A 27,283-nucleotide genomic window follows, 5' to 3' on the forward strand; every position below is an offset into this window, starting at 1 on the left:
CAGGACAACAAAACAAAGAGTAACATTTTATAAGGGTTGTATTGCAGTGCAAGTTTGAGTTGTCACTTATCTGTCCAACTCTTATGCGTAACAACATGACAACCATCTAGCTCATTTTCTTATTTCATATAACACTCTTTGATCTGGATTTTGCAGTAGCCTCCTATATGGTCTCCCAACTTCTCTTCTTATAATACCTTCCCTATTCTCAACCCAGCAACCAGAGTAATCCTGGGGAAACGTAAGTTTTATTCCTCTACTTAAAACCTTCCAGTGATGTCCTGCCTCACTCAGTTAAAAGCCAAGGGGAGGGGCTGGGAAGATAGCTCAGTTGGTAAAGTGCTTGCCTTGCAAGCACAGAGCCCTGGGTCCGATCCCCAGCACCGCAGAAAAAAAAAAAAAAGCCAAGGGGATGGCCAGTGGCCCACAAGACCCTACATGATCTGACATCTTTTTTTTTTTTTTAAGTTGTGGATGGACTTTTATATTATTTATTTATATGTGGTGCTGAGGATTGAACCCAGTGCTTCACACATGTGAGGCAAGAGCTGTACCACTGAACCACACCCCAGCCCACTGACATCTTTACCTGTAGTGTCATCTGCCGCTCCACCTTGCTCACTTGGCCCCAGTGTCATTGACTCTCTGGCCTTTTCTCAAGTGATAGATACGCTCCTGCCTCAAGACAGGCCTTTGCTCTTGTCCCCTTGGCCTGGGTTACTTTCCTCCTAGGTCTGTCTTGCTCTCTTCCTCCTTTTGGTCTCAGATGTCCTCATGTGAGTGAGGTCTTCTTTAACTACCCTATTTAGAACACCAGTCTTTCCCATTCCACCTCCTCCTGTTTGCTTTCCTTTCTCATTAAGACTTCTAATTAGGGCTGGGGGTTGTGGCTCAGTGGTAGAGCACTCACCTAGCATGCGTTAGGCCCTGGGTTCGATCCTCAGCACCACATAAAAATAAAATAAAGCTAAAATTGTGTCCAACTACAACTAAAAAATATATATTAAAAAATTTTTTTAAAAAAGACTTCTAGGGCTGGGGATATAGCTCAGTTGGTAGAGTGCTTGCCTTGCAAGCACATATGCCCTGGGTTCAAATCCCCAGCACAGCCAAAAAATAAATAAATAAAATAAAATAAAAAATAAAAAGACTTCTAGGACTGGGATGTAGCTCAGTGGCAAAGCATCTGCCTTGCATTCACAAAGCCCTGGGTTCGACTCCCAGTTCCAAAAAAATTAAAATAAAATAAAAAGACTTCTAATTAGCTAACACGGTTTTTCTTTATTTATGGTTTTTCTCATACTCACCAAAATAGAAGCTCTATGAGGGCAGGCAGTTTTATCTGCTTTTTTCATTGTTGTATGTATCCTTACCATCTGCATTGTAACTGTTAAATTAATTCTCTTTATAATTGATGGTCTAATAAAGAAACATGTCAAGTAAAACCCATTTGGGTTCATAAAGCCTCCTTTATCCACCCCGTCTCCCAAACCCTCCTTTTACATATTTTTGTGTGAATATAAATTTCCATTTCCCTGGGTTAAACACTTAAGAGTCCAAACTTTCAGATCATTTGGTGTTATGGTTTAGATCTGGAATGTCCCCCAAAGAGCTCAAGTGTTGAAAGCATGATCCTTAGTGCAGCAAGGTTGAGAGTTGGGACTTTTAGGAAATGTTTGGATCGTAAGGGCTGTCACCTCATCAGTGGATTAATCCATTTGATATTAATAATTTGGACTACTGGGTGATAACTATAGGCATTTGGCATGGCTGTTGGAAGTAGGTCACTGGGGATATGGGTTAGAGGACTACTACCCTTCTTCAGCCCCTTCCTGTCTCTCTGCTTCCCAGCTGCCATGAGATGAGTAACTTTCCTCCACTGTGCCCTTCTGCTATGATGTTTATGCTTTTCAGTCACCTTAACATGATAGTTTTTTATTAGAAATAGAGTCTCACTAAGTTGCTTAGGGCCTTACTAAATTGCTGAGACTGGCCTTGAACTTGCAGTCCTCCTGCCTCAGTCTCTGGTGTTGGCTGCAATTACAGGCATGCACTACTGCACCTGGCTTGTTTAACCACTTTTCAACCAGGAATATTTGTGTACAGGGTTTTTTTTATTAGCATGTGTTATTATACATACTAATGGGGCTCAGTATATTTCAGTATGTTCATACATTGTTCAGTGATGAATCCAGCCCCCCTTTATCCACCCTTCCTCCCCACCATTGTGTTCACAACTTTTTTCATGGATATAAATATCAGCTTCTATGGGATAAATACCTAAGAATTCAAACATTTGATGATTTGGTAATTATGTGTTTTTCCATAAAACTGTCTAACTAAGCCAGGCATGGTGGCACATCCCTGTAACCCAGCAACTTGCAAGGCTGAGGCGGGAGGATTACAAGTTCGAGGCCAGCCTCAGCAATTTGGTGAGGACCCAAGCAAGTTAGTGAGACCCTGTCTCAAAATAAAAAAAGACTGGAAGCTTTGGTTCAGTGGTAAAGTGCTCCTGGGTTCAATCCCCAGTACCCACCCACCCCCAACCCCCTGCAAAAAAAAAACCTGGCAAACTGTTTTCCAGAGGTTATATACCATTTTACATTCCCATCACCAATGTATCCATAATATTTTTAGGTAGTAAATAATTTAAAGCAGATTTTGTGTACTGCATTCCCATACTACACAGGATTTAGGATGCTGATAGTGAAACTTACATTAAGTATGGTTGTATTACAAAAATTTTATAATAAATTTAGTTTTTCTTTACATATTTTTAAGAGCCAGGTTTATAGATTCCTCCCATTGTACTTTGTCAGCCAACAGTATTCAGTGGATCTGTCACTTCCCCTTTCCTTTTTGAAAATGATTCGTACATTATCTAACTCAAAGAGTTACTGTGAAACCAAAAGGAAGAAATGGACCAGAAAAAATGCTTTAAGAACTGTAAAGCACTGTCCACTGAAAGATGAAAAATGAGTATGACGACCATAAGATGTTCAGATCTTTCAATAATAGCATAGTGATAGATCTGCAGACATTCAGAATTCAAGTGGCTACTCAGGGAAGTGTACTCTCTAATGTAAGTAGTGCTGATGTTATTATTCCTTCAGTTCTTCACATACTTTAAAAATTCCATTTTTGCTGGGCGTGGTGGTACATGCCTATAATTCCAAAGGCTTAGGAGGCTGAGGCAGAAGGATTGCAAGTTCAAGACCTGCCTCAGCAATTTGGCAAAACCCTGTCCCAGAATAAAAAGGGCTAGGAGTGTAGCTCAGTCATTTGTAGGCCAAAAAAAAATTATAAAATGATGAGATCTGTATTTACCAGAAACTATGTTTGTCTAAAATTAACTCAAATCCATATCAACCCCTTACACACAGGTATTATATTTGTTTAGTAACAGTGCCATCTAGTGCTGAGAAATTATACTGTCAAATTTAACAGTATTTTCCATTTCATTTTCACAATTCACTTATTAATTTCATTTCCTTTTCACAGTTCACTTATCGAAATTCCCTTGGGACTGCTTTTGCTTAGTTTGTTTTGTTTTTTGCTTTGTGGTCAAGCCTGAGATCTATTTCACCAACAGGTTTCTCTATGTCCTATAAGGGTTTTTTTTTTTTGTACTGGGGATTAAACCCAGAGGCACTTAATCACTGAGTCACAACCCCAGCCCCTTTGTATATTTTATTTTGAGACAGGGTCTCACTAAGTTGCCTGGGCTTCACTGAGTTGCTGAGGCTGGTCTCGAACTTGCAATCCTCCTGCTTCAGCCTCCCAAGTCACTGGGAGGTGTGCACCACATGCCTGGTAGTTTCTGTTTTTTAATGGTTTTATTAGTATGTTACAGTTAAACTATTAATGGGGTTCATTTTGACATGATCATGCATGCATGGAATACAGTTTGCTGTTTCAGTCCCCAGTGCTTCCTTTTTCCTGCAGTTCCTCCCCGCCCAACTCCACTTCCTCTATTCTACTAATCTACCGTCTACTTGTTTTTGTTTTGTTTTGTTTTTTTAATTGAGGTGCTTTATAGATATACTTAAAAGTAGAATTCGGTGTGATAAATTCATATATGTACATAGCATAATTTTGTCAGTTTAATTCCATAGTTCCTCTCTTTTCCCAATCCTCCTTCCCCCTCAACTCCCTTCCTTCACTCCACTGACCTCCCTTCTGCTTTTGTGGGGATCTGCCCAGCCTCCATTTTTATCCTTCCTTTTCTCTAGCTTTTCCATGTGAAAAGAAAAATATTTGACCCTTAATTTCCTGGGTCTGGCTTGTTTCACTTAGCAATATGTTCTCCATGAATAATTTCATTCTTCTTTATGGCCAAGTAAAACTTCATTGTTTATATATACCACATTTTCTTTTTCCATTCATCTGTTGACAGGTACCTGGGCTGGTTCCATAAATGACTATTGTGAATTCACTGCTATAAACATTGATGTGCCTGTATCACTATATAGTATACTGATTTTAGTTCTTTTGGATAAATATTGAGAAGTGGGAGAGCTGGGTCATCTGGTGGTTCTATTCCTAGTCTTTGAAGGGATCATACTGCTTTTCAAAGCGGTTATGCTAATTTGCTGTCCCACCAACAGTTTATGAGCCTACCTCTTCCCCTGCATCCTTGCCAGTATTTATTATTATTATTATTTGTGTTCTTGATGATTGCCATTCAAACTGCAGTAAGATGAAATCTCAGTATAGTTTTGATTTGCATTTCCCTGATTGCCAGGAATGTCAGACATTTTTCATATATTTCTTGGCCATTTGTATTTCTTCTATTGAGAAATGTCTATTTAGTTCTTCTGCCCATTTATTGATGGGTTATTTGGTGTTTTGGTGTTAAATTTTTTGACTTCTTTTTATGTTCTGAATATTAATTCCCTATAGGAGGAGTAGCTGGCAAAGAGTTTCTCCCATTCTGTATGCTTTCTTCACGCTCTTATTTCCTTTGCTGTGTAGAAAGAAGCTATTTAATTTGATGCCATCTGACTTATTGATTCTTGGTTTTATTTCTTGAGCTTTAGGAATCTTATTAAGGAAGTTGGTGCCTGTGTGTTGACCTTGTTTTCTTCTAGAAGTTGAACAGTTCTGGTCTAATTCTTAGATCTACTTTGATCCACTTGGATTTGACTTTTGTGCAGAGTGAGAGATAGTAATATAGTTTCATTCTTCTACATACGAATATCCAGTTTCCCCAGCACCATTTGTTGAAAAGGCCATCTTTTCTCCAATATATTTTTGACACCTTTTGTCAGGTATCAGATGCGTGTCCTATTGTTTGATCCTGAAAAAGATCCTGAAGTCCCTGCAGAATAGCCCCATTGTGCTCTGTTTTTCAAAATAGGTTTATCCAAATGTTGGTTTGTGTATATAATAACAGAATGTGATTGTTACAATCCACATAATTTGCATTAATAAAAAAGAATTAGTATTGTTTTTCAGTGCTTTTTTTATCAAGCAATGTTGGTCCATTTTTTCTTTTTGTGAGCATGTGTGGTACTAGGGATTGAACTCAGGGACCCCATACCATTGAGCTACCCCAGCCCTTTTTTATTTTTATTTTGAGATAGGGTCTTGCTAAGTTGCCCGGGCCAGCCTCAAACTTGCAGTCTTCCTGCCTCAGCCTCCAAAATCACTGGGATTACTAGTTTAAGGCAAAAATCGTAGAAACAGAAAGTAGAACAGAGGTTGCCAGGGTCCAAGGAGCTTGAGGAGGAGAGATGGTTACAAAACAACTGCATTGTATGGTTACAACAACTGTGTCCACCTGTAATCCCAGCTACTGGAAAGACTGTGGCAGGAGGATCACAAATTCAAGTCTACCTGGGGCAATTTAGTGAAACCTTATCTAAGATAAAATAAAAGGTGCTTGGAAATCTAGCTCAGCAGTAGAGCACTTGTTTAGTGTGTACATGGCCCTGGATTCAGTTCCCAGCACCACAATAAAAAGCAGGGGTAGAATTTTGGGAGGAGATGATAGAAAAGTTCTAGCAGTAGTGGTTTACACAATATTATGAATGTACTAAATGCCACTTTTGTCTTTCACCACTTATTTTTTTCCCTTTGAGTTGGGATCTGACTGTAATGCCCAGGCTTTTGTTAGACTCTTAGGCTCAAGTGGTCCTCCTGCCTCATAGTCCCCAGTAGCTTGAATTACAGGCATGTGCCACGATTTTTTTTCTAACCTGGGGCACAATTTTTGTTTTTAAAGGTTGGAGGTGGGGGACAGGGAGATTATCTCTGTGCTGCCGGTTAACATTTATGATGCCAGGGTGCAAAAGTGAGTAAGTCGCAGTGCTCAGCATGGGAAATGGAACCTGTGCACTGGACTACAATTATGTGGCCTGGACAGAAGTCTGTTCAAGCGGAGAATTTATTGTCTATTTTGACTTACCTTGAGTGTGTTTGAAATGTTGCCAGGGAATTTTAAACAGCTGTGTCCTTGATTCTTTGCATCAGGGAATAACAATAGCATAGTGATTTACAATAGCATAGTGTTGGTATCCTATCAGGTTATTGTGTTTTTTTGCATTACAGGATTATTATATTCCAGAAGGATATGAAGAATTTTTAATATACCAGCATATTATTAAGTGTCCCTTAAAAAGTATATAAACAGATTTTTCTTGATTACCCTTAAGACTGTATTGACCTAGGGATGTAGCTCAGTGATAGGGCACTTGCCTACCATGATTGAGACCCTGGATTCAATCCCCAACACCACACACATATACAAAAAAGGACTGTATGATATTTATGATAATAATATGCTAATTTCAATTTTTGTGGGCATCAGACAGATGAGAATTTAATTTTCCCAACAACTCTATGAGATAATTGCCGTAGTTGTTCTCACTTTGCAGATGAAGAACTAAATAGAAAGATTATATAATTTTTCAGTTAGTGCCTGAGAAGTGAACCTACATATCTTTGATTTGATATCCTAAGTTCTGCACTTTTTTGAGAAGTAAAAATATGAGCCATGTGTGATGGCACATGCCTATAATCCCAGTGGCTCGGGAGGCTGAGGCAGGAGAATCTCAAGTTCCAAGCCAGCCTCAGCAACTTAGACCCTAAGCACTCGGTGAGACCCTGTCTCAAAATAAAAAGGACTAAGGGTATGGATCAATGGTTAAGCACCCCTGGTTCAATCCCTGGTTTAAAAAAATTAAAAAGTAGTAGTAAAAATATGAGGGAATTGAACCATATAAAATCATTAGCATTTTTTAATATCCAGTTTATAATTAGAGTTGGTGCCGCCATATATTTGAAGTGAGATTCTGGATCTGGAAAAATCCTTTAAAGTGCTAGAAAGTGTTGTAACAGATAATCTTACTATAGCATTATTAGTGGGGTCCTGAATTTGCCATTTAAGAATCTCTTCACTTCAACAAAAGCCTCTTGTCACATCAACTTGCCAAAACATATTGTTACCTTTTTAATATTAACAGAACTATCTTTATTGAATATTTGCTAAAGTAGAGTGGTTTGTATGAAGCTATAGTTTTTACAACCAGAGAAGCTTTTGCCTCTTGCTCCATAACAATGAGTTCACATCCTACTCCACCTACCCTGCCAACTCTCACCCAAAAATGACACTGTCCTCACATCAAGGAGAAAATACAAAGCGACATTCCCTTAACTTTTTGTCTCATATGCAAACTCCTCTTCATCCTCAGTCCCATATACTGGTCCTCTTGCCCTTGTCAGAGGGGATCTCACCCTCACCTCATCCCATACCAGGAGAAGGTAGTGAGAGAGCATTTTTGAGCTTCTGTTGTGTCCTTTTTGTGATGTTTTTTTCTTTTTTTGGGTGCTGGGGATCGAACCCAGGGCCTTGTGCTTACAAGGTAAGCACTCTACTTACTGAGCTATCTCCCCAGCCCCTGTTGTGTCCTTTTTGGATCTGTGGTATAGGTGGTGTTGCCATTGTGTGGTAAGTAAGCCCAAGAGGAAGGAAAGCAAGGGCCAGGGAATAAATGATCCTCTTCCTTGAAGGAACTTTCTCTCTACTTTTGTTATGAGTGCAAACACTAATTGAGCACTTCCTATATGCTGGGTTCCTTACAGTTCCACCTCCCACCATCCCTCGCTACTTTATAGGGGAGTCGAGACTCAGAAAGATGAGTGAGTGACTCCCCAGGCTATGGCCATGCTGCTTGGCTGCCCCTTGGTGGTTGACAGGGCCCTGAGGTTTTGTCCCTGACGTCTCCTGGGGGAATGCTTATGATTTCTGGACTTGGATAGCCATTTTTATTTTTAATAACTTCCAAATCAGTACCTTCAGGTTCCAGATGTTGCATAAAGTCCTCAGATATATTCAGAATTCACCTTACTTTTCCTTCCCTCTCTTCTTCCCTCCAGCTGGTGGCCTTTTCTGGACTTTCCTGCCCATGCAGTGGTACCACCACCCAGTACCCAGATACCAGGGTGTCTTCTTGCCTCCTCTTCACTAGCTGATCAGCCACTGGTTCCTTCCATTCAACTCCTCGGTCCTTATCATCATCTTTGCCAGGACCTTAGTCCAGGCTCTCCTCCGTCTCACTCTTCCAGTTTCTCCTTTACGCGGCCATCATAGTGTACATCCTAAAATATAGCTGAGTGGCTCATCCCCTGAACTTGTCTCCATGGCCCTGTGGATGAAGTCCAGATCCCATTGTGGCTCACAGTGTGCAGTCCAAGCAGTGCTTCTCTCCCCTCCCCATGATGCCATTTGTGCTTGCCTATTTTCCCTACCTTACAGTCACAGCACAGTGCCCAGCACCTGCTAAACCCATTCAGTATCAGATGGATGAAACAAACATTAGCCTGGAAAAAAATTTGTTTCCTGTAGAAAAAAGATCATACTACAGTACTATGATATTTCAGATATCATACTGTGTACTAAGTACTATATACTCTGTGTGTAAGAGAGAGAGAGAGAAAGTGAATGTGTGTGTGTGTGTGTGTGTGTGTGTGTGTGTGTGTGTGTGTACTAAGTACTATGATACTTCAAATGCATTATATTTCAGGGCCTTCCAGGCTTTCTGAAACCCTGAAAAAAATCATGTGTATTTGTGGATTAATTTTTCAATATAAAACAACTAAATACCTCACATATATTAGGAGTAAAACCGTAACTTGAAGCTGCTTGTGTTTTTGAAGTATTTAGGTGTGTCTTCCACTGGAATGTAAGTAAGTTCTATGGGGATTCCCTGTTTATGTCCCTTTGTTCCTCATGCTCAAATCAGAGGAAGACCTGGCACCCCGTGAGTACTTAGGAAACAAAAGTTAAAGAACAAATATGGCAATTCTGCTTAAAGATACAAGAAAGCTCACAAATGTAAAGCATAAAAAATATTCCTTTGAATATTGCAGTTGCAGTTATATTAGTTAATCCAATTTACTGACATATATATAAATGTTAAACTTTCAAGATTTAAGTGCTTTGCTTTTTCTTAAGGATTCTGTGATTTGGGAATAGGTAGGAGGAAAGGCCTACAATTAAATAGTTAAGTTTACTTTCTAGTATTTGGAACCCTGTCCCTGAGATGTACCTATGAGTATAGTAGTACTTAATCAGTATTTGTTCAGTCTGTCCTCTCTCATATCATTTCCCTGTGTTACTTATGTGGAGCAGTTAGATACAGTTAACACAGTTAGCTTTATAGTGGCGTGACTGGGGTAGTTACTTTTTCAAGCCTTATGTCCATTTGCCAAAAACCAAAGGTAAATTCTAACACTATTACCTGGAGTCGCTAAATTTTTTTTTTTTCACTTGTACCAATGATATTAAACCCAAGGGTGTTTTACCATGGAGCTACAATCCTTTCTACTTTTAATTTTGAGACAGTCTTGGTAAATTGCCCAGGCTGGCCTCGAACCTGTGAAACACCTTCAGTCTATTCCAGTCCTTATTTTCAGAATCCATCTGTCCTTGTTTCTGCAAATGTTTTGGTAGATGGAAAAGAAGTTCAGTTAACACTGATTTCCAGCAATTTCTTTCATTGGTTTGATTTGTTTTTCAGTCTGCTCCATCTGGACACAAACATCTGACGGTGGAAGAGTTATTTGGAACTTCTTTGCCAAAAGAACAGCCTGCAGTTGTGGGTCTGGATTCAGAAGAAGTGGAGAAGCTGCCAGGAGATGCCTCCCAGAAAGAGCCCAGCTCATTCCTACCATTTCCCTTTGAGCAGTCAGGAGGAGCCCCTCAGTCAGAAAACCTGGGTGTCCATGCAACCACCCACCACACTGTCCAACCTGAAGTCACCACTCCGGTGCTAATTACTCCCGCCTCCATCACACAGTCCAGTGAAAAGCATGCCCCAAGCTACACAATCCCATTAAGCCCTGTTCTCAGTCCTACTCTGCCAGCTGAAGCTCCTACTGCACAGGTTCCCCCCAGCTTACCTCGAAACAGCACCATGATGCAGGCAGTGAAGACCACACCTAGACAGAGGTCTCCACTCCTAAACCAGCCAGTCCCTGAGCTAAGCCACACCAGTCTGATTGCCAGCCAGAGCCCCTTCAGGACCCCACTAAGCATAACCAACACAACTGGCACAGCCCTCCCAAGTGTTGATCTTCTCCAGAAACTCAGGTTGACTCCACAGCATGACCAAATACAGACACAGTCACTTGGGAAAGGTGCAATAGCACCCAGCTTTTCTGCAGCATCTGGCCAGCTAGCTACACCTGAGAGCTTCATAGATCCTCCCTCCAAAACAGCAGCAGCAAGAGCAGCAGCCTCAGCCTCCCTGAGCAACATGGTGCTTGCTCCCCTTCAGGTAGTTGCAGAAACACTGGGGAATGGGGGTACTGATTGGATGGGATGAAACGACAAAAACTTTGGTTCTGACTGACACGGGATGGGATTGTTTTAAAGAGTTGTCTCTTTAAAGTATATCAGGCTAGGGGAAAGGGATGATAAAAGCCCTATATGAACTAATCATAACTGGTAAATGACTGTTGTAACCAAATTCAACTTCCCAGAATTATTTCAGTTGATAAAAGCTAAAAAATACTATTTGTATTTTCATATCCAAGTATGCATATTACGGGTTTTTGTTTTTCCCTGGAAGTTCTAGAGTCTAGAGACCACAGATCCAAATAATCCAAAGCTTAGGTGCATTCCCACCTCCCTCATTATTCTCATTGAGTTCCAGCCTTGTACCAGGTACTCCAGACGTGCCATAAGAGCATCCCAAACTGGAGGTCTGAGGTAAAAGAAAGCTTCCTAGTAGAACTGATGTTTCAGCTTCAATCTAAAGGCTCAGAAATTAGCTAGAACTTACCTAGAGTTGGAAACATTTCAGGCAAGTATTATAGCTATAAGCAGAGGCCTGGAGATGAGAAAACCATCAGTAAACTTAGAAAACTATAGTCTGGGACTGGCAATGTAGCTTAGTGGTAGACCACCTGCCTGGCATGTATGAGGCCCCAGGTTTGATCCCCTTTGCACCCCTTAGAAAAGGAACTAATGTGACTGAATTTTCTGTGGAAACAAAGTTGGATGAGCCAGTGTTCAGAGATGAGAAAGGCTATAAACTGTGTTAAGGAGTTCAAGTTTTGTTCTCAGAGCCCTGGGAAGTCTGAAAGGTTCTGAGCAAGAAGTGGCTTGCTGGGAAAGGAAAAGACAGGAGGGGAGAGGCTGTGGCAGGTCACCCAGGCTTGAGCAGTGGGGGCCTGACTTGGGGAATATAGACAGGTGAACTTGTTAAGACATCTGATCAGTGGGACTTCATGTTAGACTGGTTGTAGAGGGTAAAGAAGAGATTTGTGCCTTAAAATAATTCATAAGGTTGATGAGTTTACAAATGAGAAAATCGATCAGAGTTCAGGTTGTGCAAGATCACATAACTGAAAAGGAGGTAGAAACTGCTGCTGTAAAATAGTAATGATTACCTTTCAGGATTTTAGTCTCAAGTCCCTTAATGATAATAATCCCCAATCTTTTTTATTTATGTACTCTGTATGCGTGTGTGGCACAGTACTGGGGATTAAGCTGAGGGCACTCTACCACTGAGCCCTTTTTATCTTTTATTTTGATGCAGAGTCTCACTGAGTTACCCAAGCCGGCCTCAAATCTCATCCTCCTACTTGCTGGAAGTTTGCTGGGATTACAGGCACAATGCTGGCTACCATGCCCAGCTTAATCCCCAATCTTAACATTTTACCAGTTATTAAGTAGAAGAGCTGAATTATTGCATATTATTTTTATATATCTTTATTTCATTTATTGTTTTTATGTGGTGCCGAGGATCGAACCCAGTGCCTCACACATGCTAGGCAAGTGCTCTACCACTGAGCTACAGCCCCAGCCCCTGCCCCTGTGTATCATATCTTAATGGGATATTTTGTTCCATTCCTTCGAAATCTCATTTAGCATGAGAGGAAACAGAATTCTGGTTTCATTTTATTGTCATCGTTCCACAATTTCTGCTGAAGTTTTTTGCTAGTAAAAGGAGGTAAAACATTCTGTTGAACAAATAGGTGTCACACCCCTAAAGTGCGCCATCTGCCACTATCCCTGTTGCACTAGAAGTACAACCAGTAATCTTAAACTCTGCCTTCTCCATGTTCCAGCCTTAAGAATAGCACCCCACTCTCACATGCCTCCTGCTATGGGGTCATTCACATATGTATAAATTTTCATTTTCATGGCAGTAGCTTATTTTAGGGGCTGGGGCTTTGTTGATTTCTTATGTAATTGCTCTACAAGACTTTTTTCTCTCCAATGAGTGAGGACAAAATTTAACATGTGACTTTGGATGATGGCTGTTTAGTGCTACCTGTCCAAATTATTTATTTTTGGTGCCAGGGTTTGAACCCAGAACCTCACATGGGCTGGGCAAGAGCTCTAACACTGAACCACTCCCTCAGTCCCCACATGTTCAAATCTAAATAAACCTCATTAAGAAGCATCAGTGGTGATATATGCCTGTAATCCTACCTACTGGAGAGGCTGAGCCAGGAGGGTCACAAGTTCAATGCCAGCCTCATCAACTCACTGGGACCATCTCAATATAAAAAGGGCTAGGGATGTTTTCTCAGTGGTAGACCGCTTGCTAGCACATGTGAGGCCCTGGGTTTGATCCCCAGCACCAAGTGGGGGCAAAAAAGAGGCATCACACTGCCAGGATCTCATCTCTGCCTACTTAACAGTAAAAATAGACCTGGACTGTCCTCAGGTCTTTTAAGATATAGATTGCAACTTTTCTTGAGAGTCACCTCAAAGGCTCTTTCTGCATCCCCCTTTTCTCAGGAAAACTGAAGAGGGCAATACATCTGGAGCTCTCGTTGTGAAGTCAAGTCACAGGTTGCATTGTCACAGATGCTGTCAGCCTCTTCCCGTAGTAGTTTGGGAGCTGGTTAATCAGTTGTTCTTACTGCTAACCTAGATTTTCTACCAGTACCTAGGAAATCTTAATTGAAACTTACTACATCTGTTCATCTTTTCTTAACATTTCAGTCTATGCAGCAAAACCAGGATCCTGAAATATTTGCCCAGCCTAAGGTGTTATCCAGTGCCATCCCGGTAAGGATTCCCTTTTTCTCAAGAGCACATTGAGTATTTTTATGTTCTGCTGGCTGTGAGGGGAAATATCACCTTAGTCTTAGCTTTAAGCCCAGACCTATCTTAGATGCCTCCTGCTAGGCTGGACTACCCTGCCCCTCCAGGCAGAGTTCATTGCTGCAGCCTCTGCGGGCCTCACATCCTCACATTATCACCATGCTTGTCTCCCCTGACTGTCCAGGGGCAGGGGCAGCCCCAGTGTTGGTGAGTGGGTGACTGCTCAGAATTTGCCAGCCTGGTTTCTTTCTTTCTTTTTCTCTTCTTTCTTTTTTTTTCCTTCCTTCCTTTCCTCCCTCCCTCCCTTTGTTTTTCTTTCTTTCTCTTTCTTTCCTTCTTTCCTTTCTTTCCTCTCCTTCTTTCCCTCCCTTCCTTCCTTCCTTCTTTCTTCTTTCCTTTCTTTCCTTTCCTTCCTTCCCTCCCTCCCTTTCTCCTTCCTTCCTTCCTTCCTTTTCTTCCTTTATTTCTTTCCTCCTTCCTTTCCTTCTTTTCCCCTCTCTTCCTTCCTTCCTTCCTTCTCTCTCTGTCTCCAGGACTTGAACCCAGGGGCACTTAACCACTGAGCCACATCCCCAGCCCTTATTTATTTTTTATTTTGAGATAGGGCCTCCCTCCCTAAGTTACTTAGGCTGCCTGTGAACTTGGCAGTCCTCCTGCCTCAGCCTCCTGAGTCGTTGGGATTACAGGAGTGGGCCACCATGCCCAGTTGTCAGCCTGGTTTCTATAAGTAGGGAATATTCATTCCCCTGGAAGAACTGTGATGTCCCACAGGGTAGAGCCACTATCCTGCCACAGTCTTCTATCCCATTGCTCTGATGATGAAGCCTCCCAGACATGCCTGCTCTGTCTCATGTTTATAGTCCCTGGCCTCCTTTTTTACATGTCGTCCCCACTTTCATCACCCACCAACTTTAGAAATCTAAATTTCTTCTTTTGTGTCACATTTCCATTTGCCTCTATGCTTACATACCTCTCCTTGAGTCTCGCAATGTAAAGCCAGCTTCTGCTTTACATGCTGGGTAACTCGTCCTGCCCTGTGGTGACCAGCAGGAGCTCTCAGCTTGGTTTTATACCAGATAAAAAGCTCCATGGCTCAGATACCAGAAACTGCAGCCTGAAAACTCTGGCAGGCTCTTGGCTATTTGTAGATGAGGTGGATAAAAGAAGAAGAGAAGAGCTGTGAGTGTAGCTCATGGCTTAACACGTGCTCCTTGGGTGTAGTTCCCAGCACCCAGAAAGAAGGGCATTGGGCAAGAGAAGTGAAGATCTCTCTTGCTAGTATCAACTGTGAGAATTATTTTAAATACTCATCACTGGTTTAGTGTATTCTGATTGTTAGCTGTAATTAGAAGCACATCTAAATGGAGGAAGAGGATAGACATTAGCTATAGTTCTAGAAAATCTTGTCTAATTTGGGATTTTTATGTTTTGGTTTTTATTATTATTATCTCTTTATTATAATTACTGAAATAGGTAATATTTTCATTACCCTAGAAAGTTCCCTTGCTTTTGTCCAGTTGTTTTTTCAGCTCCACTCCCAAAGAAATTTTATGCTTTTATCATAGGATTGTTCTTACTGTGTATGACATAGAGTTATTTGTAATAATCACCTTTTGTAATGGTTGAACTTAGCTTCCCTTCATGACCCCAGGACATTCCTTTATATACAGACTGATCATCCTTTAACTAACAAAAATTACATAAACAGATATAAAATGTTCAGATACTTTTACTGAATGTTTACCTGAAACCAAAACAGTGTTTGGGGGCTAGAGATATAACTCAGTGGTCGAACACTTGCATAACCTGTACAAGACTCCTGAGTTCAATCTCCAGCACCACAAAAAAAAAAAAAAAAAAGAAAAGAAAGAAAGAGAGAGAGAAGAAAGAAAAAGAGGGTGTTTGATTCTGCTCTGTGCTTCAGATCATATTCATATTATACTAATGGCTGTTATCAGACGTCCCTTGCCCTGAGCCTGGCTGCTGACTTCTGCACTTTGGTGTAAAATGACCATTGTTCCCCTGCAGGTTGCAGGCCCTCCACTGGTTACTGCAACAACCACAGCAGTGTCTTCAGTCCTGTTGTCTCCAAGTGTTTTCCAACAGACGGTTCCAAGGTCCACAGACCTAGAGAGGAAAGCAAGTTCCCCTTCACCCCTCACTGTTAGAACACCAGAAAATCAGAGAAAGCCTTCCATTGTCCTCAGCAAGTCTCAGCTCCAGGATACGTTGATACATCTCATAAAGGTACGTAGTAAGATATCAGTTGAGTCTTAGATTATTTATTCTTTAATAATAAAACATAAAAGCAATAAAACAAATTTTATAAGTTTTTCTAAGTACAAAACTCTAGGTGGGAGTAAGTTTCTCTTCCTAAGCATGTACTCCTGGCAGAATAGTAACTGAGTAAATGCTAAGATATTCATCTTGATTATCTCTGGATGAGATTATTTGGGTAATTAATAATTAGTTATAGCAATCACTGCTACAATTTTTTCCTAAGCTGTTTTCAGAGAATAAGCTTTATGATAAGGTAAATATGACACACCACGTTCTTTCCTTTACTGTCTCTTCCAGAATGATTCCAGCTTCCTCAGTACACTTCATGAAGTTTACTTGCAGGTTCTGACCAAGAACAAAGATAACCACAACCTATGACTGGAGTGGAATAAATCCGAAGGTAGAGGGTCAACCTCAAAAACAATTAGGCTTCATCATGGAAACTTCTTTCTGGGCAGAACATTGAGTTTTGAGGATCCTGAAAATGAGCCTATGAGAAAGAGACTCATTCCTTAAGAATGTTTTCCAAGTGACATTCTCAGTGATAATGGAGGTTTCACTGTGAAGCATCACCAGCAGACCTTTGACAAAAAAAAAAACAAAAAAAACATTGTGTGAGTTATGTGGGTATTTTCATCAGCTGTAAGCAAGTATGTGAAGAAAGGGGTCTGATTTTCAGCTTGCTTTCCCTTTCAAGGACTTAGGGAGGAGAAGCCACCAGCCTTGCCGCAGAACTCAGCCTAGCCCACACCCTTGCCGCCTAGAAACTTGGGCATTAAGCTGATAGTCGAGTTCTGAACAGAGTAGGTCAACTCACAAAGTAGCTTCAAGTTTTAAGGATCAGAGTTTAAGTTGGTAAATTAGGAATTATTTGTTCAAGTGAGGTATATTTTATACGCGTGCCCCATTTGGGCCTTAAAAGTTCTGAGATTTCTTTGTGTTTTGTTTTTAAGTGTCCCCAGTCCTGCCTGCAGCAGGCGCCAATGCAGCATTGCCTTTTGAATAGGTCCCTACTGGGCTCTGTGGTGATGTGGGAGGGAGCATGCCACACCTTCCAAGCAGGCTCAAGAGCTGGGAATGCCCATCCTACCAGATATCTTCATTTTAAGTTAAACTCCCCAGTGGTTCTGAAAATGTTAAGTTCGTGTGTGAAACACAGCCTTATTCTCCTTTTCTGTCAAAACACAGAAGTCATTGTTGATTATTTTCCTTAACACTTTGACAAAAGGACCAGTGGACCAATCTGACAAAGCCATTCTGGTTCCATTCCTCAAGTGTACTGAGAACAGTTTTAAAACTATGCAGAAAAGGGAGCTGTTATCCACACGGCCCTTACTTTGTTGTAGAATATGGAGTTAAAAAGAAAGTGTGAGATTCAGAACTTTACCAATGTATTCCTTGGCTGTGAGAACTTTTCCAGCCCAAAGTGAAAATATGTAAAGATGCTTTGTTATGCTGCTATTGATCTGCCATGATTTATATTTATTCTTTTATGGCATGTAATGGTGTTTAGTAATATTTTAATGTAGATTTTGATTTATTTCAGCAATAGTAATTTTAAGATATTTTTTGAATGAAAGTGTCTTTGTTTCTATGATACAGGTCATTTTGTAGTATTTAACCAATTAAGATGCACTGCTTACTTTTCTGAGCACTATTTAATGATGGGGTAAAAACCCAGATGGCTCAACCAGCTAGCATAAGGATTAGCTGTCAATAATGCTGACAGATGTGATGGTTCCTCGGGAACAATCATTTAAGCTTTAATGGTAACTCAATCATAAGTCCATAGATTTTTTTTCTAGCAGAAATTTTAGAAAATTACTTGTGAATTACATACTTGTTTTAGTTTGGTCGTAGTTTTTTTTAGCATAAAGAATACTTTGTTTGATTGGCTTATGTTAATCTAAACATGCTTCCTTGAAGGTGTTTCTTCTTCTCGATTTAGTGTCTTCTGTTGCTGTCTACCTACTTATGTGTGAATTGTGCAGAAATCAGGGAAGCTTATAAATTTTCTTACTCAATTAGGAACAGTTTGTTTTCAAAGATAGTGTGTAAATTCAGCAACCAAAAATGAATTGCTCATGTGTCATCTAGGAAAGAGAAAGTTCTAGTAAGATCAAAATTATAGTAAGGAATGTTGCTGACATCAGGAGATGGTGTCCAAGGACCCACATGATTGTTCTTATAAAATGAGTGCACCAGGAGATTTGATCACACCCTAAGCGTAGTCTCAGTGGGCTTTAGTAGACAGACGAATCAAGGGATTCTCATTATAGTAGACATTTGAATTTAATGATGCTTTCGAGTATGTATAATATTATGAGAGAGTAAAAAGAGAATATCCTAAAGAGGATCTATAATCAAATCTGTTAATTTTCATCCTTTAATCATAGGAGTGAATATGATCAACAGTGAAAGAGAATCTATGACAATGCTTCCTTAGTGTGAAAGTAAACTTTTTAAGTGCCCAAGTCATGGAGACTTGAAAAGGGTAAACCTGTTTCAACTCCCAAATTTATATCTTCAAAGAATTTACTTAAAATTCAGAAGCCAGAAGTTCATGGTTATGATTACCAGGAGGTCAGGCCAGATGGGTCCCTGGAGAGCCAGGCCAAGCCTGGATAGTTGCAGTTGGATTACCCTGGCCTGAAAATTACAGTTCAGTTGCCTTATTCCCTCTTCAGGCTTACTGTCCAAAACCTCATGCTTCGGTTGCATGTTTACATTGCTGCCATGTCTTTACTGGAACCTTAGTTGGATAGAAATGGACAGCAAGATAGAAATCCTTCTAACTGGATTTTGCAAAACCCCAGGAGGCCTGCACTTAGACCACTCTGTCCCCCTGTCACCCACCCTGCCCGCTACCCCTGCAGTCCAAGTGTAGGCTGTGGGAGGAGCCACCCAGAACTTTAAGTGTGGTGTGTCTAGGATGCCACCAGTGGGTGGCACTGCTCACGTGTTTGCTGCAGTTAAAGTGATGTCGTTGAATGGTCACACCACACCTCCCAGATCACCTTATTCCTCTTTGTTGTGCATCTTTCCCAGGATTTGTGAATTGTGAAAGTTGTCCTACTTGCTGGGCATGTTGGCACACACCTGTATTCCCACCTACTCAGAAGACTGAGGCAGGAAGATTGAAAAATCAAGGCCATCCTAGGCAATTTAGCAAGACCATGTCTATAAATTAATTAACTAGTTAATTAATTTTTAAACAAGGACTGGGGATGTAGCTCAGTGGTAGAACACCCTGGGTTCAATCCCCAGTACTGGGGGCAGGGTTGGGTGGGGGATAGTTTTGTGGTTTTTTGTGGGTTTTTTGTTGTTGTTGTTGTTCTTGTTGTCTTCGTTTTTAAGTGACCATCAGTGTCATGAGAAGCATTTCCTGCAGTCGCCTACGGAATGTTTACAGCTTACCTTGAACAGAGTAGTGTTTTGTTCAGAATCTAAGTCAACCTGGGTACTTCTCTACAAGAAGGATGCACAAACTTAGTTTAGAATATGTCTAACCAGATTTTGCATGTTTGAGCATTTATTCTATTTCTGGCCTATATTTTCTTGTTGAAATTATAGACACCATCAAATCTGCTACTAGGTAAATATTTTTAAACCATGCAGCTTTATTATTCTCCTCCCCCAAAGAATGTAGTTTGAAATTTTCTTGTTTCGTAGTAGAGGCCATGACTGCCATTGTATTATTAATAATGCAACATGAAATTGAAGGTGCCTAACTGCTTAAAAAACAGAATCAGCCATCATACTGTAACTCGGAGAGGAATGTGAGGTGACAGAGGCACAAGTGAGCTCAGCCTAAGTAGTAAGGACTGAGAGTCGTGGGCCCGTGTCCTGTGTCCTTGCTGCACATTTGCTGCAGGGCCCGTGGGGTGTTTTGTTTTGTTTTGTTTTTTCACACCTACCTTTGGTTTTCTTCGGTTGTGTTCAGAGTACCTTCAGGAATCAATAGTGCTCTGTGTTTTCAAGTGTCTAAAAAGTTAATATCTGAACAGAGCAAAGCAACTTACACTGAGCTTTTTAAAAGCTATGCTTGAGACTATTTCTATGAGCAGGCCAGGGCCCCCAAGGAGCCTGTTTTTCAGCAAATATCAGCAGGAGAGATGTGTGCAATCTTTCACTCAGATTTGGATTTTACATCTTTCTTTAAAATGCTAAGATGCAATATTGATCACTTTGAAGTGGCAAAAATGCAAGATTGTGTTTCCCTTGTATCCATGTTGTGAATTCTTAGGAAACATGTTTTTAAAATATGTGTTCTAAATGGTCTTTTATTCTGTATTACTGCTTTGGCTCACAACTTTCATTGTATTAGATTCTTAGCTCCCTGAAATGTGGGGACAAGAAGCTCTGGAATGACAGCAAGGTTTTTGTTCCATGAGCACAATACAGCATCATTAACATTTTTAATGGTATAGATTTTATACCATCTGTGTATGTTTGCAAATATTAAGTTATTACATGTTTTAAAATGAGCATTTTTCATCCTAAATTTTATATGTTTGCAAATATATTTTTTTAATAAAATTTCAAAACCAAGTTTTAGCACCTACTAAGTTTTATCTGCGTTTTTATTTAATATTTGAATGAATTGCTGCACCTGGCCAGAGCCTGTGCTGGTGAGATGGGGAGGGAGAGGGAACAAAACCAACAAAGAAAACCTCATCCTCCTGTCTCCAGCCTTTATAGTCAGGGTTCTCCAAAGAAATAGAACCACTCAAACTCAGTTTAAGGGTCTTTACTGGCTTTATTTTCAAATCCAAAATCCAGCAATATCACATTCAGTATAACGTGTGTGTGTGCACACCAGGGATTGAACCCAGGGCTTGTCCACGCTAAGCACTTGCTCTAGCACTGAGCCAAACCCTCATTCCCCTAGAGATTTACAAAAGAAAATGGGCTGCAGAAACAGAAAAAAAAAAAAAAAAGTGAATTAGTCATTTCCCAGTTACTTTTCTTATAAGGTTAAAATATGATAAGGTTTAGCCTTATCCTGCTGGCTAACTGGCCTGTTGAGGGGTTTGACTGTTCTCTCTCCTGATTTCTCTAAAGGTCAGATAACCAACTTAGTTTTGGCTTTCTGATGTGGAACTTGAGCATGAGTGAGTACATTTTGGTTTGGCCTGATGGGCCTTGTGTGGGAGCTCACTCCAAACCAATGGCTTCCTGTAACTTTTCTTTAATAATTACCACATATTAGTCCACATGATTATGGAGGCTGAGAAGTTCCATAATCTGCCATCTGCAAGCTAAAGGACCAGGATATCCAGTGTTACAGATTCCAAACAGGTCCGAAGGGCTGAGAACAGACAGTTTTGAAAGCAAGAGAATGATGTATCAGGTCAGATAGAATTAATTCAACCTTCCTCCTCCTTTTTGTCCTGTTGAAGCCCTCTGGGTATTGGAAAAAATACCCACCCACATTGGTGAGGGCAGATCCGCTTTACTTCCAACACAAATGCTAATCTTTCCCAGAAACCCTTATAGACACACCCAGAAACAACGCCTGACCAGCTCTCTAGGTAGCCCTCCACTCAGTGAAGTCATTCATAAGATTAACACAATTTCCACATATCAGAACATTCAACCTTTGGTTTTGGGGGATTGGCTTATTTCACTTAGCATGATATTCTCCAGTTCTATCCATTTACTGGCAAATGCTATTATTTCATTCTTCTTTATGGCTGAGTAATATGCCATTGTGTATATATACCACATTATCCATTCATCCTTTGAAGGACACCTAGGTTATTTCCATAGCTTGGCTATTGTGAGTTGAGCTGCTATAAACATTGATGTGCTGCATCACTATAATATGCTGTTTTTAAATCCATTTGATTAGACAAGGGAAGGGAAGGGATGGGAGGGGAATAGGAAAGACAGTAGAATTCATCGGACATAACTTTCCTAGCCTTGTATTTGGATACATGACCAGAGTAAGTCCTCATCATAAGAGTGGGATCCTAAATAGAATAAGTTATATTCCATGTATGTATAATTTGCCAAAATATATTCTACTAGCATATGTAACTAAAAAGAACAAATTTTTTAAAAATCAAAAAGCATAAAATACAAAGTTTAAATGATAGGAAAACCCTTAACATACCAACATTAAGTGGCAAAAAAATCAGAATAAATGTAAATGAGCTAAATTTTAAAAAGATTAACACAGGCAACAGGCAATCAAGCAGCAGGATCACAGCCACGGGGATCCTTAGGTCTGGAGTCTCCAAGTCCTGTGATTATTAAATGCTTCCCACCCTAGTGGCTAAACACATGTAATTCACATCAGTTGACATCTCAAGAGCTTCGTTTACTCCTCTAAGGTTCCCTCAAATAAAGGATTCGGTTGTACAAGAACACTGTTCCACAGATGTCTTCTGAATCATTTCTCAAATTGTATTTGATTCATGTGTATTAAGCTCTCGTATACAGGCATCTAGGAAGATTAAAAAAAAAAAAATTAGAAGTAAAACAGGATCATTGTGAAAACAGAAAAGTTTAAAGAAAAAAGGTGTAAGCCAGATGCAGTGGCACACTACCGGGATCCCAGCTACTCAGGAGGCTGAGGCACAAGAATTCCAAGTTGGAAGCCAGCCTCAGCAATTTAGCAAGACCCTGCCTGAAAGTAAAAGTTTTTTAAAAGGACTGGGGATGCTGCATGGTGGTAGAGCACTCCTGGGTCAAGTCCCCAGTACCACAGAAAAGAGGTTTAATCATGCATATCCCTAATAAGTATTACTAATACTTAAGCAAATTTCCAAATGCAGTTCCAAAATGTTTTGCTATACCTGTCTGCCTTACAGCTAACATGCTTTATAACCAGTTAGATACAAATATACATATCAGTCATCATTAATGCTGCATACTCATTCAGCAACTAAGAATTGTGGCCCCATTATTTTCCTGATCTTCACAATAACCCATTTTAGGGAGAAGGAAGGTTGAAGTTGTAAGGAAGCCCACAGAAACCACGCTGGACACGGGAAATCACATAAGGGAGTTTATTAAGCAAACAGAGTGTCTCCCTGCAGGGTAAGAGAGAAAATGAGAGGAAAAGGAAGGGAAAGAGAAAGGGAGCGCACAAGAAAAAGTGGAAAAGCGAGGAGGAGCAAGTAAGCAAGTGTGTAGTTGAGAAAAACAAGAGAAAAGATGGCGGGGTAGCTACCCTGAAGCAGTTGAATTCCCCGGGCTAACGGGATACTTGCAAGCTGACTGATGAACCAATAGCTAGCTAGGATGTTCACAGACTGACAGTAGTTGGGAGGCGGGGAAGCAGCTTTACACATTACATTACAGAAGTTGAGATTGGTCAAGCATAAGCCAAAGGCTGCATATTAAACAAATGGTGGATCAAGGTACTGAAGCCTAGCAGACTGAAGAGTTGATCTAGAATTCCTTTCTTTTTTGTGTGTGTTGTTTTTTGTCTTTTTTTTTGCGGTGCTGGGGATTGAACCTAGGGCCTTGTGCATGCAAGGCATGCACTCTACCGACTGAGCTATCTCCCCAGCCCTAGAATTCCTTTCTACTCAGTTGCCTCCATTGCTTTTTGATCATTCTTAGGTCATTCATGTTACCACTGTTTATTAAAACCTAGAGTGGCCTGCTTGTCATCTGTTGCTTTTCATCTGTCAAGACCCAGGAATCCAAGCTGGGTATGCTGGCACACGCCTATAATCCCAGCAATTTGGGACTGAGGCAGGAGGATCACAAGTTCAAGGTCAGCCTCAGCAATTTGGTGAAGCCCTAAGCAACTCAGCAAGACCCCGTCCCAAAATTTAAAAAAAGGACTGGGGATGCGGATCAGTGGTAAAGTGCCCCTGAGTTAAATTGCCAGTACCAAAATATAAAAGCAAATAAATGTATGATCATTATACATGTATGTGTGTTTCTATATGAATTTTTTTAAGAAATTTAAAAATAAAAGAAGATCCCTGCTCTTTACTCTGAGACCTGGCTAGGACCCAACACCCCTGGGAGTCATCCTTTCCCACTCCACATGGTCCCCAGCCATCTACCCATTGCCCTGACTCACCTGGGCTTCTGCCCAAAAGGAGACTGAAGAGCTGTTTGGGCTCCAGCACAAGATGGTGAGGTCATTAATTAACAATGCTCGGGAGGACTTTGGAGTCCTCAAGTGATGGGCCTATGCTGAGATGGCTGCTGTGGCTCAACGCTGTGATCACTCAGCTCCTCCCCAGGCTGTGGGCCCAGGGAGCGGGCCGTGCAACCGGTGGTAGGGGAGAGACAGACAGAACCACGCAGACTGGGAGTGGCAGCTATTCTATGCCACATACATTGGACCACACCCTCCACAGGGAAGCAGGGCTGCTTGGGTCCCTTTGCCCTTGCCAGTGGCACATGGTAAAGCTGCATGTCACTATTTGTTGAAGAGAATGAAATTCAACCTCACGACTACCTGCCAGACACATGTTGTGACCCATTTTGGGGATGAGGAAACACATACTCGAGTAAATTGCCTGAGGCAATCAGCCCCAATTCACCCAGTGAGAGAGGGGCAGAAGCTCTTCCTTCACAGCACCTTCCTCTGGGTTTGCAGAACACGAAGGCTTCTAGGCCCCTGGAAAATTGTGAGGGAAATTTTGAAACGACAGTGGCATTGCGCCCTGATTGAGCAATGGATGGGTTCAAGAGATTACTTCACCTGCTTGGATTATTAAATCAAATTTTAAAAACATTGAGTTTGTGGGGTGCCAAGGAACCTGGGATTGGGGCTTGACATATGTCCTCATTAATCAACCCCTCAAACCTATAGTGAATGGCTTCCGTGTTTCCCAGGAGAGGCAATGGCTCAGAGCTGTTAGCAGCTCCCCCCGCCTAACCTCGGAGCTCTTTGGTCCTACCCAAACTGGTCATTCACTTTCAGCTATTCATAGTCAGCCCTTGAGGAAATCCTCCCACAAAACAAAACTTTAACCTTTAGTATCCATGGGTACAGCATCACCACCTCCATAACCCCTGCCTTGCTCAGAGAAACCTAAGAGTACTGGAAAAGGGGCAAGGCTGAATCTCTCTCCCTACTGTATCCTGCAGACTATGCCAGGTGAGGCCCAATCTCCCTAAAAGTGACCCGTCTCGGGCCCCAGTGCAGTGGTGCATACCTGTAATCATAGCTGCTCAGGAGACTGAGGCAGGAGGATTGCAAGTTCAAAGCCAGCCTCAGCAATTTAGTGAGGCCCTGTTTCAAAATAAAATATAAAAAGGGCTAGGGATTTGACTCAGTGGTTAAGCAACCATGGGTTCAATCCCTGGTACCAAAAAAAAAAATTCCCTGTTTGTAGTGTCCGTCCCTAGCCCAGCCCATCACCCTGGAAGGCGTTGGCAAGGGCTGCAGGGCACTGCCATGAGATGGCTCCTTGCTCTCCACCCAGGAAGGTACCCAGGCCTGCAGCAGAGCCAGACAGGAGCTGGCCTTACATTCAAATTGCAAGTTACAATGACTAAGCACTTTTTTCTTCCTGCTCAAGGAAAGTGGGCCTGCAAGGTTTAGCTGGGCCCCAATACTGGCACTAACGTCTCAGAAGTGCCCTGCCTTCTTCCTCAGGCCTTATGGGATGACTCAGAGTGTCAACAATGCACTCTGGTTTGGGATTGGACAAGGACTCACAGGGTCTGGTCTGCAGTAGCCGCCGGAAAACACAAAACAAATTTTTCTTTTTATTTTTTCCTGGAAGCTTAGTGCTATCTGGAATGAGCACAAGTGTTATTCCTTGCAGTATAAAAGCAGAAGCAAAAGGAACGTTCTATCAAGGAGGGACAGTGGTTGACCTCCCTCTGCACCAACAGTAATACTAAGGGCAGCAAAGGACAGGAACTCAAAAGTGAGGTAAACCAGCAAGGTGGGCAGAGTGTTCATGTAAAATATTTACATAGATGAGTAGAAAAAATAAGACTTTAAGGAAATAATTGAAATGTCAGCGGCGACTTGGTGACTTCCGGATGACATGGCAGGAAAATGGTTTCTATTTTTTTATTTTTATTTTTGGTACCAAGGGTTAAGCCCAGGGATGCTTAACCACTGAGCCACATCCCGAGTCCTTTTTGTTTTTTGAGACAGGGTCTTGCTAACTTGCTTAGAGCCTGGCCAAATTGCTGGGACTGGCTTTGAACTTGCAGTCCTCCTGCCTCAGCCTCCCAAGCCCAGCCTCCCAAACCATTGGGATTACAGGCATGCACCATCACCCCTGGCCAGGATAATAAGATTATTTTCCTTGTGTTCACAGGAGATGGACATTAACAGATTTGTTGCAAGGTATAGGCTACTCCATTTGGGGGCTGGTGGGGCAAGTTGGAAACTTCAGAGCATACTGGACTCTCGGCCCTAGGGAAGCTATAATCCTCAAAGGAATTTTTTCCTTTACAACCTCTCAAGGGAGTGAATCAAGTTCATCCAGATTATTTTTGGATAATGTCTTTTACTGGAAAGCAGTGTGGAGATTCCTTAGAAAATTTGGAATGGACCTACCATTTGACCCAGCTATCCCACTCCTCGGCCTATACCCAAAGGACTTAAAATCAGCACACTACAGAGATACAGCCACATCAGTGTTCACAGCTGCTCAATTCACAATAGCCAGACTATGGAACCAACCTAGATGCTCTTCAATTGATGAATGGATAAAGAAACTGTGGCATATATATACAATGGAATATTACTCAGCTATAAAGAATAATAAAATTATGGCATTTGCAGGCAAATGGATGAAATTATGTTAAGTGAGATAAGCCAATCTCAAAAACCCAAAAGACGAATGATCTCACTGATAAGCGGATGATGACACGTAATGGGGGATGGGAGGGGGGCAAGAATGGAGGAAGGAGGAACTGTATAGAGGGAAAAGAGGTGGGAGGGGTGGGGGGGAAGGAAAAAAATAACAGAATGAATCAAACATCATTACTCTATGCAAATGTATGAATATGCAAATGGTATGCTGTTACTCCATGTACAAACAGAAACAACATGTATCCCATTTGTTTACAATAAAAATAAATTTAAAAAAAAAGAAAAAAATCAACTGATTATGGACTTTAATCACATCTACAAAATTCTCCCCCCCCCCCCCCACCTCTCTTGGTACTGAGGATTGAACCCTGGGGCACTTTACTACTGAGGTACATCCCCAGCCTTTTTTATTTTTTATTTTAAGACAGGGTCTCTCTAAATTGCTCAGGATCTCTGAATTGCTGAGGCCGGCCTCAAACTAGCAATCCTCCTACCTCAGCCTCCAGAGTTTCTGGGATTATAGGGATGTGCCACTGCATCCAGCACATCTATAAAATTCTATCACAGCAACACATTAGTGTTCTATTGAATAACTGGGAACACAGACTAGACAAACTAATTCTTAAGATTGATCACAAACTGGGCACTGTGGCACTCATCTGTAATCCCAGTGACAGGGG

At 41.3% G+C, this 27,283-nt stretch overlaps 1 protein-coding gene across 4 annotated transcripts in view; it reads left to right on the top strand.

Annotated features, from left to right (window-relative positions):
- The window catches only part of DCP1A (decapping mRNA 1A), a 62,065-nt gene extending 41,654 nt beyond the window's left edge, over positions 1–20,411 (top strand). For 2 of the 4 annotated variants that reach the window (XM_079115732.1, XM_079115730.1), the window contains 4 exons: positions 10,023–10,781; positions 13,466–13,531; positions 15,596–15,814; positions 16,145–20,411. In XM_079115732.1, the coding sequence (XP_078971858.1) occupies positions 10,023–10,781; positions 13,466–13,531; positions 15,596–15,814; positions 16,145–16,225 (1,125 nt within the window). In that variant the 3' untranslated portion in view covers positions 16,226–20,411. The remainder of the gene's footprint in view (positions 1–10,022; positions 10,782–13,465; positions 13,532–15,595; positions 15,815–16,144) is intronic. The other 2 variants (XM_079115733.1, XM_079115731.1) reach the window with 1 other exon arrangement.
- Positions 20,412–27,283: the final 6,872 nt, after the last annotated feature.

The sequence above is a fragment of the Sciurus vulgaris genome, assembly GCF_902686455.1.
Source record: "Sciurus vulgaris genome assembly, chromosome: 16".
Classification (NCBI taxonomy): domain Eukaryota; kingdom Metazoa; phylum Chordata; class Mammalia; order Rodentia; family Sciuridae; genus Sciurus; species Sciurus vulgaris.